Here is a 17,465-nt window from a genome sequence, read left to right as displayed (position 1 = left end):
GAGTGCCCCCCCCAAGGGTTACATCCTGTCCCAGCATGTTACAACCTACCCCGCCGGGGTAAGTTGTAACACCCAACTTTTATCGGACTATTCCCTTTACAACATACATTACATGCACGTCAATAACTGTGATAATAAAGGATTCTTCAACCTTGAACAAGGTACCATTATTAATGTTTTATCCCATCACAGAAATGCTAGCTATGAACAAAAATAGGCAAATTGTTTCAACCAGCCCCGGTCTCCCCTATACCACTGTCACTGCGGGCTCTTTGCGGGATTTCGAATTTGGATGATCATAGACTAGACCCAAAATAGATAGGAATATCCACCCGAGTCTTATGAAGAGTGTCACCCCCGGTAGAGACATTATTTGTATTATATTATTTACTTTTTTCTCGTTCATTTTACACCACTGGGGGCGGGGGGGTTATACCCTCTTGGGTTTTCAAGATATGAAAGGACCCAAAATAGGAATACTGACCCGGTTCTTATGAGGAATGTCACTCCGGGTGGGGAAATAATTATATACCTTCTTGGCATTTTGAGATGTAAAAAGGATTATTGACCCTGGTCTTGTGATGAGTGTCACCCTCGGGTAGGAAACTATTTTTTATTATATTCTTTACTTTTTTCTCTCTTTTTCAGTTGACACCACTCTGGGGGTAATACCTTGGTGGCGTTACAAGATATGCTCATTTCAAACCAAAAGGCGAGTCAGTAAAGTAAGTTAGTAAGTAACACCACTAATATATAGGTTAATACCCTTTCATGGTTCAGCAAATTAACAAATCAACAAATTATACTACTACAAACAACTGACAGAGATCCAATTTGTCCAAATGTTCTCGGGGAGGGCACTCGATGTGCGCGGACAACCCGGGCGGACAGCAGTTCGAAACTAGGGGTTTTTCGGCGAGAGCCTAGACTCCCTAAGAGGGAGGGGGTCTTTTCGTGAGACTGGGGAAATTTTACAAAAAAGGGAGATCTTTCCGTGAGACTGGGAAAAATTTGGGTCAATATAAAAGTTGATAAGTTTTCAAAAAGTCATCAAAATTTGACAGTTTTTGAAATATTTCAAAGATAATAATAAAAAGAAACGGGGTTATTCAGTGAGAGATTATCAGAAATGTGTCCAAAATTCATGAACTTGAAGGATCTGTTAGTGACAGAAAAATAAAAGGGGATCATTGAGTGAGAGGGAGTTCTTCCCGGGGGAGTTCAGTAAAACAAAAAGGGGGTAGGCCTACTCGGGTGAGAGGGAGTTGAAAAATGTGGGACAATGTGGCCGCACATCCCCGTCACCCATTTTTAGTGAGTGCACCCCGGGCTATGAGGTTCATGAAAGTAATGTTTTCGGCAAAGTAACAAGGCAACTTTTTCATTATTCATTATAAGTTCATTTTCATTATTTTAAATAAAAAAGAGAACATTTATTACCTATAGGCCTACTATTTTGAAACAGATTGAGAAAAGATTTGAATTTGTTCTTATTAAAACTTAAATGAAAAGATATTTTCACCGGAAATGAGGTAGGCCCTTTAATCCTTTTTCATTCTTTTCTACATCCTCTACCTCTACAACTAAGAAAACTGCTGATTATAATCAGCGGGTATTTTGAGAGTAGGCTATCGATTTTGATTATTTCCATCTCAATTTTCAGATAATTGACTTTTTAATGAAAATAATGAAAGTTTTGGCCAAAATGAGGTGATGCGAACGGGTTACGGGAAACTAAGGGACGCACCATTAGAGTTCAAGGGTGGGGGGGGGGGGGTGGGAAAAAACTTCACCCATCACTACATGAACAAAAAAATTTCCCCCATCAATTGACACTTTAAAAAAACTTTCCCCACCTAACTCACAGTGTAGGCCTATAAATGCATGAAAATTATTTTTAAAAAACTTGCCGCCTTTGGCACCGAAAAAAAAAACCTCGCCAGACGCCCGACCCCAACTTCCTACCCCCCTCCCTTGAAGTCTAATGGTGCGTCCCTACGAATCGACTTTCGGGGAGACGCTTTCACCGGGCGTAGGCCTAATTCATGAGCTTTCATGGAACTCCCGGGACTAACATTGTAAATAGGGCCTACGCCCCACGCGCGCCTACTTTAATTAATAGTAGGCCTATTATGGATCTGATTATCAGTGTTTATTCAGAATCGGATAACAGTTACGTAATCGTAATCACTAATCAGTCGATACTGATCCGGGGACCCACCCGTGAACATTTCTTCACCATGTTTATGTTCCGATGTTGTAGAGAACAAACGTGATTGAGCGCCCTCTCAAGAAATATCAGGCTTTCTTTTTAGGACGTAGTGTATAATACGGGCGACCCCGGAAGGGCGACCTCCCGGGGGCGACCTTCACGGGTAGTGCACGTTCACATTAATAACAACCGTATTTAATTTAGTCTGCATGGTCTATGGTTATTTATAATTCAACATAATAAAAGACCCTGCAGCCAAGGTACTGAAATCAGACCAAGTCTATTCACTCAAGCAACATGGCTACTGGATCTGGAATGATGTTGTTGCCTCTCTTTAAAGCTTTAGGTCGTGTTAATAGTCTCCATGTTGGCCTACGCAAATTTAGAAGAACAGGACTAGGAGCCTATTGTTTCACTACAAGACAATACAGTTATCGACCACAGAAATTGGAATCATCTGTGAATGGATCAACAACATCAACAGCAATGGCACATTTGACCAAAATTGAGAATGGCCAGAAGGTAAGTATTATTCATGCATCACTTAAGTTGTAGCGGGTATTTGATGTTCTAAGTTTGTCACTTCTCTTTCCATATGGGACGCACCATTTTATAGACTTCAATGAAAAAAAACTTCTCCCACTAGGCGCGCCTACATGAGCAAAAAAAACCAACTTTCAACACCAACACTATAAAAAAAAGAACTTCACTGCCCTTTTCCCCGACCCCAACTTCTTACCTCCCCCCCCCAACTTCTTACCCCCCCTCGAGGTCTAATGGTACATCCCTATTAAGCCAGTAGTAAGCATGGTAAGCACCATTACTTTATGGGGGTTGGGCAGGGGTTGGGCAAATGTTGTTACTTTGGTGATAAACATTCCCTTAAAAGGGAAGGCTCCCGTCAAACGTGAAAAATGTTGTTGAGATGAGAGGGGTCCTATAATTCAATTGGTTCCATTCATTGGATTGGCCATTATTCAGTAGTGTAATTGCAACATTTTGGCTTAAAAGCAAAACAGATGGATGTTATCTAGGAGCTGCCTGTAGAACACACAGCTAACGTTTGCCGAAAGGCTTGATTTATTTGTCAGAACAAAATATGTATTCAAACACTTACTCATTAATGTTATGGATCAAAGTTCGAAGCATACCTACTAGATTATCGCCTCATTTATTAATTTATTTACATAAATAAGCATTGTAGTATAGGTAGGCCTAGGCCTAAGTTTTGGACTTTAGACATAGGCCTACGTCCTAAATATGATATAAAATATAGCATATAAATAATGTCATAATTATGGAAAACTGTTAATTTTATATTAGGCCCCTATTGTAAATATGCTAACTGCTATGGTGTCATGTCTATGTGCTGGCTTTATGGTCATGGCCTCTATAATAATAACATTGTAGGCCTATCAGAATTTTCATCATGGAATACTGGCCGACCCAATGAATTGGGTCGCCAAAAATACTCACTGAAAGGTCAAACCCACAAATTATTTTCAGTTTCAGGTCAATATTAATAGAGGCCATGGTCATACGGCAAGCACATAATAGACATGACAAATTTCAGAAATTTGCACCAAAATGGTCAAAAAGTGTTCAATTTATAAAAAAAAACATAAAAAAACCCTGATTTTCACCCAAATTTCAAACATAGGCCTATGTGGTGAAGTTGATCAAAATAAAAAAGATATTTTTATCTATAGTAATTTTTAAAAAAATTACACAAGATTTTTTTTGTTACGTTATCCGAAAAAATTTGGGAAAAAAAAAAAAACGTTTTGGGAATTTTCTCCAAAAATGAGTATTTTACCTCACAGATGAATTCATCAAGTCTTTGCCATTCTAAATATTTTGATATACTTAAGACCAACAATTTAGCAGTTATGAGGCCGAAAGTTTCCGTAATTCCAGGGTATAAGATCGACCACCCTTTAAAATAATGATCAGCAGAGTCTGCTTATTTCTTGCTAGCTATGCATGAATAACATAAATGCGCAGAAATAAATTCTGCTTCCAATGCATTTTACAGATTTGTAATACAATAGCCCGGTTTGGAATAATGGCCATTATTTAAAGTGGGGTAGGCCTAATTACTTTTTTTTTTAGATGTTTATATTGTTACAATTATTGTTTGGTTGTCTTCAGATTGAGCCGACATTCTCCAAACAAGAGATGGACAACCGACTGGCAACTCTACGCGATTACATGCAAACCAATGGTGTAGAAGGTGTCCTGTTCACATCCTACCATAACATCAATTACTATTCCGATTTTCTCTACCTTAGTATGGGACGCCCGTATGGCTTAGCCGTCACGATGGACAAAGTCACCACAATATCGGCTCTTGTTGATTGGGGCCATCCATGGCGTCGCGCTCACATCTGCGACAATGTAGTATACACCGACTGGCACAAGGACAACTTCTGGCGAGCAGTCGCGCAAGAACTTGCTCCAAGTCGTAGTAAAGTCGCCTGCGAGTTTGATACCATGTCAGTTGATAACATGAACAAGTTTAAACTAGCTGTTCCTGATCGAGATATTGTGGATATCGCAGAACCGATTATGATGAAGCGAATTAAGAAGTCTGATGAAGAGATTGCGTTGATAAAGTCTATTGCAGCTATTTCGGATGTCGGTGGTGCAGCAATTGTGGAAGCGATGGATGAAGGAGTGCCGGAGTATGTGGTGAGAGACTACGCCATTGATAAGATGAATGAAGAAATCGCAAGGAAACATCCTAATAGCGAATTTAGAGATAGTAAGTAGAATTACCATAGTGGTGTACCGTAAACATTCGTTAATAAGCATATATATATATGTGCCTATTAAGGAGTTGCTCGGACAAGAACGAATTTTTAGGGCAGTTTTTTAAACTTTTTTTATTTTGTTTCTTTTAATTTACAAATACCTGTAGTTTGTAAATTTGTAATTGAACAGAAAAGGAATGAAAAACTGTAACAAATTACCCTGAAAATTCGTTCTTGTCAGAGTAACTCATTAATAGACACATATGCTTTGTATCGAATTTTTACGGTAGTAACTATTGGAGAACACACCACGTGTCACTGGAGAAAGTGCGGTCATAGTGTGAAATCGGCAGAAAGTCGCTCAAAAATCCCTGGCAAAAATCAAGTTTCACAAAATCTTAATAAAGATAATTCGTGAAGTGAACTAAAGCATCTTAAATTGCTGAAAGTAAGGACGCTATTTCATAACCTTATTTAGGCGGTTTAAATACGTACCGTAAGTTAACACAGCAATGTGCTTGAGTCGTTAATCATGTGACTTTTGTTTTAATTTTCAAAGCGTCGAACTGCGGCAAATATGTGACCATGTGTCAATTTCAACAAATCTATCGTCACTATTGTCAAAATGCGTTTCTTCTGCAGTTTAATCTGTGAAAGATCACATTACGGCAGATATCTCAAGTGTCGTCACACTTTGGGAATTATACCGAGTGTCCAAATTCGGTAAATCCATGGGCAACTGTGCCAAATTTCGGTAAATCCATGGTCATGTATCGGCCTACTTTGGTAAATCTATGTTTAAATGTCTAATTTTGGTGAATATTTATGGTATAGTGTCGGCGCACGTTGGCAATTATTTGGGCGAGTGTCAACTTTCGGCAAATATATGACCAACTGTCAAATTTCGGCAAATCTATGGCAAAATGTCACATTGCGGTGAATCTCTGGTAAAGTGTCGGTGCACTGTGTCAAATTTATGGTCAGATGTCAAATGTTTACAAATCTTTATGAAAGTGTCAATTTTCGGCAATTCTATGACAAAATGTCACATTTCGGTGAATCTATGATTAAGTGTCGGCACACTGTGGCAAATATATGGTCAATGTCTAATGTTTATAATTCTTTGTGAAAGTGTCAAATTTCGGTAAATCTATGACCAACTGTCAAATTTCGGCAAATCTTTGGCCAAGTGTTAAACTTCGGTGAATATATGGTCAAGTGTCGGCACTTTGGCAAATCTATGGACACATGTTTAATGTTGGCAATCCTGTGTGAGATTGTCAATTTTCGCAAATTCTATGACCATCTGTTAAATTATGCCAAATCTATGATCAAGTAAGTGTCATATTTCGGTGGACTTATGGTCAAGTTTTTCACACTTTGGCAAATATATGAACACATGTCTAATGTAAAGTAATGTTGGCAGTTCTTTGGGCAAATCCATGGCCATATGTCAAAATTTGGTGAACCTATGGTCAAGTGTCGTCATACGTGGTCATGGTCACATGTCTAATTATGACCAACTGTCAAATTTCGACAAATCTATAGCCAAGTGTTCGGTGACTATATGGTCAAGTGTCATATGATCAAGTGTCGACACACTTCGGCAAATCTATGCACACTTGTCTAATGTTGGAGATTCTTTGTGAGGATGTCAAATTTCGACAAATATATGGCCAACTGCCATATTTCGGCAAATATGTGACCAACTGCATGTCAAATTAGACTGCCAACTTACGAAATGTAGCATGAAGTTATGCAAATTCTCATGATTCTATTAATTTTATTTCAGCATGGGCGTGGTGGCAGACGGGACCTGTCAATACGGATGGTGCTCACAATCCGGTAACCACAAGACGGTTACAAAAAGGAGACATATGTATCATGAACCTATTCCCTATTGTATCAGGGTAGGTAAATTCTTAGTTTTATTGGTCATTTGTTGGTCAACAAGGTAGAGGAATATCTGTTTAAAGGTCTAAACCCTAAAGCTTCATCAATGTCAACCAAGATACCTTATTGAAGACCAATGTCATTCTGGCATTATTAATAAAAGTTAATATAAAATCAATGCCCAAATGCCGAAACTTTCGGCAGAGTTATCCCTCAAACTCAAAGATTAGCAAAACAACAGGATGCGTGTCAAATATTGGCAATTAGTCACGGTGATTTGACAATAGTATTGTGTTCTTTTTCGACACATGCACATCTGTGACCAGCGTTCGGATCCGTCCAAATGCCGACGAGAAATGTATTTTAGTTTTCGTTAACCTACTGCGAACTTGCGGCAAGTGTACAAATGTATATCGGTATAGTAACATAAATAGCGCCAAGTTGGTATGTTAAGTGACATTATGTGTATAGTGCCGAGATTTGATTATAATTATAAGCATTTACATGATCAAAAGTGGTAAACGTGTGTTAAATCTATAGGGTCCGTGTTATAATATAATAGTTCGACGGTCACGGTTTACGTTTTCCCGTTGCGACGAACGCAGCAGCATTTTGCCGCGGAATACAAAAAAAAAAAAAAAAAAAAAAAAACCGCGCGCAAAACGTCGTACTAACAGTAATCTACTGTGTTCGTTTAATTTTAGGTACTACGCAGCGTTAGAGCGTACAGCTTTTCTCGACCATGTGCCAGATGAACATCTACGTCTATGGAATATCAATTGTGAAATCCATCGTAAAGGAATACAGCTCATCAAAGCGGGAGTCAAGTGCCAAGATATAGCTTTAGAATTAAATGAAATATTTGCCAAATATAATCTGCTGGAAACCCGTAGCTTTGGGTATGGACACTCAATTGGGACGCTTACACATTATTATGGCAGGGAAGCAGGTATGAATAATGGATATATCACAACACTTATAGTTTATAAAGTGTCCATTTTTGGGAACATTTCGGCAAAACTGTAGTCAAGTGCCAAAATTGGGCAAATGCTATGATCAACTTGCAGGCATTCGGCAAGTGTCAAATTTTAGCAAATGGCTGTGTGTTAAATAATTGTGTTACAATTCGGCAAAACGATCTGCCAATTCCAAATTTCGACCAAACCCAGGTAGCAATTGGGCAAATCTGTGGTCAATTTTCAAATTTCGGCAACGTTATGCACGGTAAAGTGTTGACAATTAGCAAGCCTATACTCAGAAGTAGCACATTTTGGCAAAACCATGGTCAAGTGTCAAAATTCGGCAAATTATGGTCAAATGCCGAAAATTGGAACATCCATATGACCAAACGGCAAAATTTGGTAAAACTTTTCTCTTATCGATGTCATCTAAAAAATATCATCTAATATCTCATTGGTACGAACTTGTCTTCATCACTGACATCGTTGACCTGGTTTTTTTTTGCATTTCACGTCATATATCTTAAAATAACACAGCACTAACTTTAATGTATTGTAAAATGCTTGATAACATTAGTTAATATTTTGTAATAACGCATTTTTTCTCTTTATTCCAAGCTCTTGAACTGCGTGAAGACGTTGAGACTGTGTTAGAGCCTAACATGTGTATCACCATGGAGCCTATGATAGTGATGCCAATTGGACAGCCTGGTGAAGGAGGATATCGTGAACACAACATACACATCGTTACCGAGACGGGTAACGAAGACATAACGGGATTTCCTTTTGGACCAGAACACCTTGTAGTGAAAAAATGAACTGGCAACCTAGTTTAAACATTTAAACTAAACACAGGTGTCCCGATAAATGTGTCCGTTTGAGGACTTGTCTCAATTCTTAAAATATAAGAAAAATACAAAATTTACCTACAGAAATGGGGAGCCCGTTTATTTTCTACCTTGCCTGAAATATTCATTGGATTCGGTTCACTAAAAATGCCTAAAAAGCCGCACATTTGGGTCGATCGTAAGTAGGCCTGTGATTATTTTAGGCAGTCGTTAAATCTGTCCATGGTTAAAATAAGGCGGCCTCGGCCCCCAAAACCTGTGAAGATTATTGCAGAGCTTGTGAAATGTCACCAAAGTCAATTCAGTGCTGACTTCAGCATTGACTCATTTAATATTACCTTCTTGATTTGCGTCAATTGAGTTCAGACATGTGAAAGTTGATGAAGGCCCGTACATTTCAAACCCACTAAAGGCCCGAATGGCTTTCGACGATTTGAGCTTATTTCAAGCACTGAAATTATGGTCAAGCCTTTTGCCTTTTTTGCTACAATGCTATTTTTACGACTGGGTGTTACGGATATTAAAAAAAAGGTGGCTGTTTTTGGACACCCATACATATTGTGTAAAGCAATAATGTAAAAATGATGCACCAAATGGCTTCATTTTTAAAGGAAAAAAATTAAGAGGAGCGGAAACATCCCCTCTCAGACACCCTGCGTATGGATAAACAAGTGACCGCTTTCCCTTTGTTTTGGACATGACATCCGTACAATTTTTAAGATATTATTCTTTTAATGTCTGCTATACATTATTATCTGCACAGAAAATAAAATGTAAAAGCCAAGAGAAAAAAAACACGATGTATGTAGTTCTATTTTTTTGTAGTACCTGTATGTTGAGATTAAAAAAGGAATGGGGCTTTGATGTGATGTGCTGAAATCTGGGGGGCACTCCCACTTTGGAAGGTCACGCGTATGTAGGGCTGTTAAGATCCCTTTTCACCATCGCTGTGACCCAAAGACCCCATTACCAGCACATGCTGTCATGCTGTGTCACCCAAAGACCCATATTTTTCCTTTTGATCTGTCACCCAAATACCTAAACCCATATATTTCCATCTGAACAGCAACGAGCCTCGTCTATCACTGATTTTAATTCTTTTGAAATAACAAGGCCGTTTGAAGTCATTTAGAACTATAGACATTCAATCTTCTTTAGATTTAGAGACTTTACTTCTTTAGGCTCTCACACAAAGACCCCATTAAAAAATTCATATTATTATCATCACTGCCAATGCCCCCCCCCCCCCTAATTTAGATCCAAACGGATCTACTCTCTCACCCAATGACCCCATATTTTTAAATTTTGGTCTCACCGAATGCCAAAAATCATGCTCTCACCCTTGCAATGACCCTTGCTCTCACCGGATGCCCCTTACTGCACAGCCCTACACCTATCCATTTCATATTGAAGTGCCACCCCGGTGCTAAAAAAACCCCGTTTTTCTTTAAAATAATAATGTAACATTAGCATAATTAAGCAAAGAAAGATTAAGAAATGTAAAGGGTATTTATTGCAGTGAGAGAGGTGTAAATTCGTACTGCATTGGGATGAAAGCGGATGGTTTTAAATAAAATTGAATAAAGATCGGGTTAGGGAACAAACCAAAAGATTGATGACGTCCTATAAACGTAACTAGTTTCGTTTCTCAGCCGACCCCCTCCCTCCCTGCCAGAAACGTAATAATGAAATGTTGAAAATTTTGACATAATAATAATAATGGCACATTTTTCAGACCGATGTTTTTGTACAAACGTAATCGAGTATTTTTACCCCCTCCCCCCTAAACGAAACTAGTTTCGTTCATAGGACGTCATCGATCTTTTGGTTTGTTCCCTTACCATTTCGTTATGAAATCATGTTGTGGGGGGGGGGGTTGTTGGAGCAGAATTATTTTATTTATTATAGGTTTGCATATTTAATTCTTAAGGATTGTTTTCCAAGTGGACATATGATAACTGTCGGTTGCATCTGACAATATTGCATACCTGGTTGAAAGTCGCCGCGGATATCAGGTTTTAAGAGCATTTGAACTTGTGTTAAGGGCTGGGGTATGAACGTTTGGACAGTATTTATTTTGGGACATTAGAGCACATCAGACATATCGAATTGCATTCTGAATACGAAGAATGTCATTCTGATATCAAATAATTTTGATTCTTTGAAATTCGCAATTTAATACACATTTTATGGCAAGTCATTAAAAATTTGATATTTTTAATATTTAACAGTACTTGAAGTAAACTTTATAAATCTGATGATTTATACTTAAAGTGTATGTAGGTGGGATGAAAAGCCGACGATCAATTAAAATTTTGACCTTTCGTATTGAAGATATGGATTTTTTTTCCCAAAACACCAAAAAAAAAATTAGGTCTTTTTGGGAAAAAATCCATATCTTCAATATGAAAGGTCAAAATTTTCAATTGACCGTCGGCTTTTCCTTCCTGCTACATACCATTAAGAATATATCGTTAGATTTATATAATTTACTTCGAGGACTGTTATATATCAAAAGTTTGAAAACTATCAAATTTTTATATTTTGTCATAAAATTTGTATTATATTGTAATTTTCGAAAAATGAAAATTATTTGATATCAGAAAGACATGCTTCGTATTCAGAATGCAATTCGATAGGTCTGAGGTGCTCTCATGTACCACAAAAAATACTGTCGAAACGCAATAAACGCTCATTTTAGATCCCTTAAGCGACACACAAAAGTCACAGCTTTGGCCTCATTGGGTGTTTTTATTCATAAACCCAATACAATAATTTTGTATTTCAAACAAAGATGACAAGCATATACGCACGAGATTTTTTTAAAGGTAAATGTTTTAAATAACACAACAATGTCAATTGCAACTCCGCAATTTTGAGGACTAATTGTTCAAAAAAGGGAGTAAGTTCAGTGTAGGCTGCTGAAAAAACGAAAAGGGGTATAATCCTTCTTGTCTTCCATGAGCAACCGCGTCACATCGGGTATAATCTTCCTTCCAGGACTAAGAGCAACCACTGTGCATGATTGACGGGCTATTCCATTGCTCGTAATAGGGTAGTGTATTTTAGCGGGACAATGCTGGATGGTGCACGCGCGCGTGCACGATGTGCAAGGTAGACTTTCGCCAAGACTTGGCATGTGGTTGTTGGTGTAGGGGTGTGGGGTGTGGGGGTGTGTGTATTGGGGGAGGGGGGAGATGTTAGGAATTATTTAATAATAGTTATTAATATTGGAAGAACGTTTTAAACTTTAATTTAAGGCATCATATACGATTTTATACTATTTTAGATTTTCAATTAATAACAAAATAATAAAATAGCATTTAAAAATTATATTAATAGGCCTATTTATTATCGCACGCCATGATAACAATAAAAAAAAATGGCACACTTTCCGATAAAAATTTGGGAAACAAATTAATTAAAAAAAATAAAAATAAAAACAATCTTTCTTAAACCAAATTTTCATGAAATTGAGGGCCATCAATAAACCAAAATGCATCCCGAATCTGTCGCACATCCCCGTAGTAGGCCTACCCTCCTTTCCACCCCCGTTGCCCTAAACCAGACGTGTAATATAACCGCTACGAGTATTTTTTTTACCTGTACGCAAGGTCACCCCTACAGTCGCAATAGTTCTAGCCCAGATAGCTTTTAACTCACGCCTACTAATAACGTACTTTCATCAAGTGATGGCGCTATAAGGTTTACCACGGAAGCTGTTTGGTTTACCGTGGAAGAAGATTATACCCTATATGGAAAAAACGGGGTCATTGCGGGGGTCATTGGGTGCCGTAGGATAATTTCGCCAAAATTACCGGGTCTTTTCATGGGCACACGACGTATGTCAATATATGGGAGTGCCCCCCCCCCCCTCCCTCCGGTGTAAAAGATGTGGAGAATGCAACTGTTCGTCACAACTCCTCATTTTAATTTAGGAGAAAAAGTAGAGAAGGCCCTACTCTTTCATTAATTGTCTATCCTCAATCAAGTATACAGCCATAGCTTCGACCGATCCTGCGACAGATTCACCAATGAAACATTAAAAATAGCGCCATCTAATTGACTTTCTTTCATTATGTAGAGGGTTGACATTACGTATTGTACAATAGTGCGCAAAATCTTGGATCAACTAAACGTGCTAAACGTGCAGCTATCGTTGTTGAAACATAATCATTGAATTCAATAATTCATATGGTTTCGATATTTAGTTGTTTAATAGCTAAATGAAAGTTTCTGACTTCCTGTCCTTTTGTATAAAGCAATAATTAACAATTTCTTTGTTTGGCGCAATTTTTGTCACTTTCTTTTGTCTCTTTTAGGCTTTTTGCTGAATAAGATTATAATGTCTATTAAAATTTTAGATTGTGATTCAGATATTTTTCTTATGAAACAATTATGGTTCATGTTCGAAAAACTTACACAGAGCAATATTATTATAGGCCTATTAGACCTATCTCACTTGACCACATGCCTATCATCGTTTATTTGAACATTTTTAAAAAGAAATAAAACCATAAGAAACGGGTTTCATTACTTCATTGATGCGCACTGCACTATGAATAGGCCTACATCAAGGGGGTACCAAATATTAGTAACGTGCCAGGCAGCAAGCTTGATATACATGTATCCTCGATCAGTCAAAGCCGTAAACCGGGGAATACACCTGTCAATCTGAAAACAGATCTAATAAGCCTACTTGTTTTCTGTAAAAAGAAATGTTGATCAGCCCCTTTTTTGAAGGCAAAACTCACAAAAGGTCCACTTTTTGGAAAAACGTTGAAATCAGCCCTTTTGAATGATAATTTACAACTGTCCAATTTTAGCTCCCTCGTCCCCAATAAAATTGGCTACGGGGTGTGTCCTCAATTATGGTGTGGCCCAACTAGTTTTCTATACTGAGCTAACTAAAATTCTTTTGCCAGTAGCGCTTAGGCCTATACATTACCGGTACTTGCCGGTATTTAAACATTTAAATATTAATGGTCATGATGGTGTTACTGTTGCGAGTTTTTATTTTGTACTTCGAAATAAAACTGTGATTGTATAGTTATTTTGTTTACACAGCCCTGTGTATATATACGGATGTATAATCATGTGAGAGTATTATACTCTCACATACGAGGGGCGGTCAAAAAGTTCGTAGAACAAGTTGCACGGTATTGAATTTGGTATCATTTGAAAGCTTGTTCCTTCAAAACATTACTGCAAAAATACTAGATTTTTGCATCACTGTATATGGGCAGGATACTCTTCAGAGGAAGCCTACCTCCATGAATTCACAGGTAGGCACTACCAGAAGTGAACACATGGTAGTCACGGGAATTACTCCCGACGGCGGTGAAAACTCAAATGAAATTTTAAAATGCACAGTTCCTGTATAAAGTCCTTGATATTCAACAGCAACGAAATGGTTCTAAGAGTTCAAGGATGGAACGAGCGTCCTTGAAGATCATCCAAGGTCTAAAAGACCTGCTGACGTCACCACTAATGATACGTGCTGGTACAGTGGCAATGATAATAAATAAAGAACCAAACAAGAAAGATGAGATAGTCATAAAATATGACATCTCTGATGAAAGTGTTTTCAACATAAATTCATTAACATTTTGGTATTCCAGGGTGTCTTCTACATGGGGTCCCAGAATCTTAATGTACAAAATTAATACCAGGTGACATAATCAGACCCACGCCTTCTATATGTAAGAATGAGGACCGAGACAAGTTTCATCTATGGTTGGCTAATGGTGACATGACATACATTAATCCCTGGAATTATGAATCCATTCAGTAGAAGCACCTGGATCTCCCACCCCTAAGAAGATCATCACTTGATCATCGTAGGTCAAGGTCTTCATCGCTGTTTTCTGATATTCAGGGAGAGTCTTGATGACAGATCATTTGCTTAATGAAAGTACAATCATAGGCATATTATGCCTATCATACGATTTTTATAGCAAATTTGAGGCCAGCCATCAAGTGAAAAAGGTCGGTTGTAGGAATGGGACTGTTCTCGGATTGTAGTTTCTCAGTTTGTCAAGCTGCCATTCACGACAGAGGGGTCAGCAGTTAACTAAATAAACCATATTGTGGTCCAGGCGTGGCCTCCAGTTAGTGAAACCTATTTTAGAATTTTAAGTCCTACCTTCATAATTATCAGGTTTGCTGGTGATCAATGCTGGTGAGCCTTCACTGAAGAGTGGCTCATGGAGCAATCGGAAGACTTCCATTTTGTTGACATAGAAGGTTTCAAGAAAAAATGCGACAGGTCAGGGGCGTAGCCAGCATTTTTGGTCGGGGGGGGGGGCAAAATAAAATTTCGGGGGCACAGACGAAAAAAATTATTGTTGCATCATACAAAACATAGAGACAAAAGGCTTTATTGGTATGATGCGCGCGCGTAGCGCGCAAAAATTTGGTATTTTACACTATTTTTGCCCATTATCAGGATAGAACGGGCTTTATTTTTACAATGTGCGGGCTGAATTTTGGTAGAAAAGGGCTCCTTGCACTTTTTCTTTTCCTTTGCCCTCCTGATTTTCTCTTTTATTTTTTGTCAGAGGGGCACTTTTTTCTTTCATTTTTTGTCAGGGGGCACTCTGCCCCCCCCCCCTGCTGGCTACGCTACTGCGACAGGTGCATTAAGGTATGCAGTGACCATGTTCAAGAGTGAGATAGAAAGAATTTAGCTAGTCCTCTTTCAAGTACCTTGTTCTACGAACTTATTGACCGCCCCTCGTATACTAACTTTATTTTCTTTCTCTGGGATACGCCAAACATAACTATAACTTTATTTTGTTTCGCACAACACTTTCACACCGGCGCAAGTATATCATAAGTGATTACAAATACTTTTGCTGTCTTTTATTATCTCATTCTTCCTCTTTCGTAAAATGAGGCAAATCTTTCACTAAGCAGATGTCCATGCTTCTCAGCAATCATGCAGAATTACGATTGCAGTTCATCCTTAATGTATGTGAAATGCATGTCCAAAACGATTGTAATTTTACAGTCTATTTTTGAGATATGCATATCGAGATGAAATCAACAATAACTGACAACAGTTTAAAGTGCATGCAATAGTTATTTTCGAAGACTTGGGAATTAATTTGTTGTCACAACATAACGTCCTGATGGAGGAAATCAAGCGACGAATTTAGTGCATGTCTATCAATGGGTCAAGTAAGTATAGTTTTATTTTGACAGGTAAGCATGGTAAGGGGGTAGGCCCTATATAGCCCGGGGGGGGGGGTCTCATGGATTTTCTGGGAACCCATGTAATCCCGAGACTAGTTTTAAGTAAAATTTATACCCGATTTCCCTATCGGGACCAGATTAAGATAAAAACATACCCCTAACGAGAATAAGTAGGCCCTATATAGTTTTCTATATGCTATAAGACCGAGTGCACAAATACGACAATTATTGCACCAGAAATGATTTTCGAAAATCAAAAAGTCACATTTTGTTCTTTTTTTTAATCAAAAATTCTAAAAAATAAGATATGGGCATGGAATCAGAAAATTCGATAGGCCTATCTTTGGAGACCAGAAGAGATGAATTTGATATCCCTATATAGCGGGATTAGACATGCTAGAAAGAGACTTTTGGAAAATGGTATTACTAGAGAGGGTCATTTTTTGGATTTGGAATCCCTAGTGGAGATAGAGTCTCGCTAAAAACGGATCGAGCATGGGTACCCAGCCAAAATCCAACACACCCCGGTACCCCAACATGTGATTCCTACAAAACCTATAAGCATATCCGGAAGTAGGAGATGGGAACGGCAAAGAGGGCTTAGCTCTTACTATTGAGGGTCCCGATCCCCTGATTAAAAGCAGAACACTTGGCATTTATTTATTTCTTGAATTAAAGTTTTAACTTCAGCACTAGGGCCTGCACCATTTTTCGCTCACCTGGAACGTTTTCACGTTCACATTTCACGTTTCAGGTGAGCGAAAAATAGTGTAGTGTTGAAGTTAAAACTTTAATTCATTTTATAGTGCGTATGAATATCCACTCGTATATTTATTTCTTGGTGAATACTAGGGAGGGGTTAGCTGAGAGGGGGTATTGAAGAGCCATTTTTAGCCCGCACGCATAGATCTTCTTTTTTTTTAGAAACAAATATAATTTTTAGGAATTGAAGAAAGCAAACTAATTTCAACTCATGATACGAATGATAGGCCTACATACTTTGATCTCTTTTTCCTAAATTCGGAGCATTTTTTGGTATATCCATATGAACAATTACCGTATCCATCCTCACCAAAATGTAATTTCTGGATCCCCATTCCCCCACGACATTCACTTTACACCCCCCCCCCCCAAAAAAAAACTTTTAAAATTTGAAAATGCTCAGGAAAAGCTACTAAGGGGCTATCGTTTTCTTCGGAAGAGGGGGGTTCCAAATATACGTGGGGTCATATTCTTTTTGTTCTGGTATACCAGAATGAAATTCAATCTGCAAGATTTTTTGTTTTTGTTGAGAAAAGTGGGGGATGATGCTGTGGATCACGAAATGCCCTTTATGGCAAAACATAATCAATTGCCTACCGTAATAAAACTTACCAAGGTCCTAACCAGTGTAAAAGAACATTGTGATATGTAAGGACAGGTTACCTACCCAAATCCTAGTATATTAAAACATTTTTAATTGATGGTATTTAGTTAGGCCCTACTGCCCTGGCCAATTGGCCTGGTCAACGATGTTAGACCTTTAAACTTTTATACTCGAGACAATCGCTGGCGAAGTAATGTCAGCCTTGTGCAAACTATTCTTTTATCTGTTTGACAATCT

The 17,465-nt window shown here is 38.2% G+C and overlaps 1 protein-coding gene across 1 annotated transcript; it reads left to right on the top strand.

Annotated features, from left to right (window-relative positions):
* Positions 1-2,388: 2,388 nt before the first annotated feature.
* On the top strand, positions 2,389-8,802 carry LOC140157284 (creatinase-like). The gene is made up of 5 exons (XM_072180426.1): positions 2,389-2,734; positions 4,364-4,976; positions 6,758-6,875; positions 7,563-7,807; positions 8,436-8,802. The coding sequence occupies exons 1-5, from the start codon at positions 2,510-2,512 to the stop codon at positions 8,633-8,635; spliced, it is 1,401 nt and encodes a 466-aa protein (XP_072036527.1). The 5' UTR covers positions 2,389-2,509; the 3' UTR covers positions 8,636-8,802.
* Positions 8,803-17,465: the final 8,663 nt, after the last annotated feature.

This window comes from Amphiura filiformis, chromosome 7 (genome assembly GCF_039555335.1).
Source record: "Amphiura filiformis chromosome 7, Afil_fr2py, whole genome shotgun sequence".
In the NCBI taxonomy this organism is placed as follows: domain Eukaryota; kingdom Metazoa; phylum Echinodermata; class Ophiuroidea; order Amphilepidida; family Amphiuridae; genus Amphiura; species Amphiura filiformis.
This window is presented reverse-complemented; position numbering and strand designations above follow the sequence as displayed.

Excerpts from the sequence above, each read along its gene's own strand:
- LOC140157284 (XM_072180426.1), top strand. The coding sequence starts at position 2,510 with ATGGCTACTGGATCTGGAATGATGTTGTTGCCTCTCTTTAAAGCTTTA. Across the intron at positions 4,977-6,757 it reads TAATAGCGAATTTAGAGATA|CATGGGCGTGGTGGCAGACG; the intron begins GTAAGTAGAATT and ends ATTTTATTTCAG. Across the intron at positions 6,876-7,562 it reads CTATTCCCTATTGTATCAGG|GTACTACGCAGCGTTAGAGC; the intron begins GTAGGTAAATTC and ends GTTTAATTTTAG.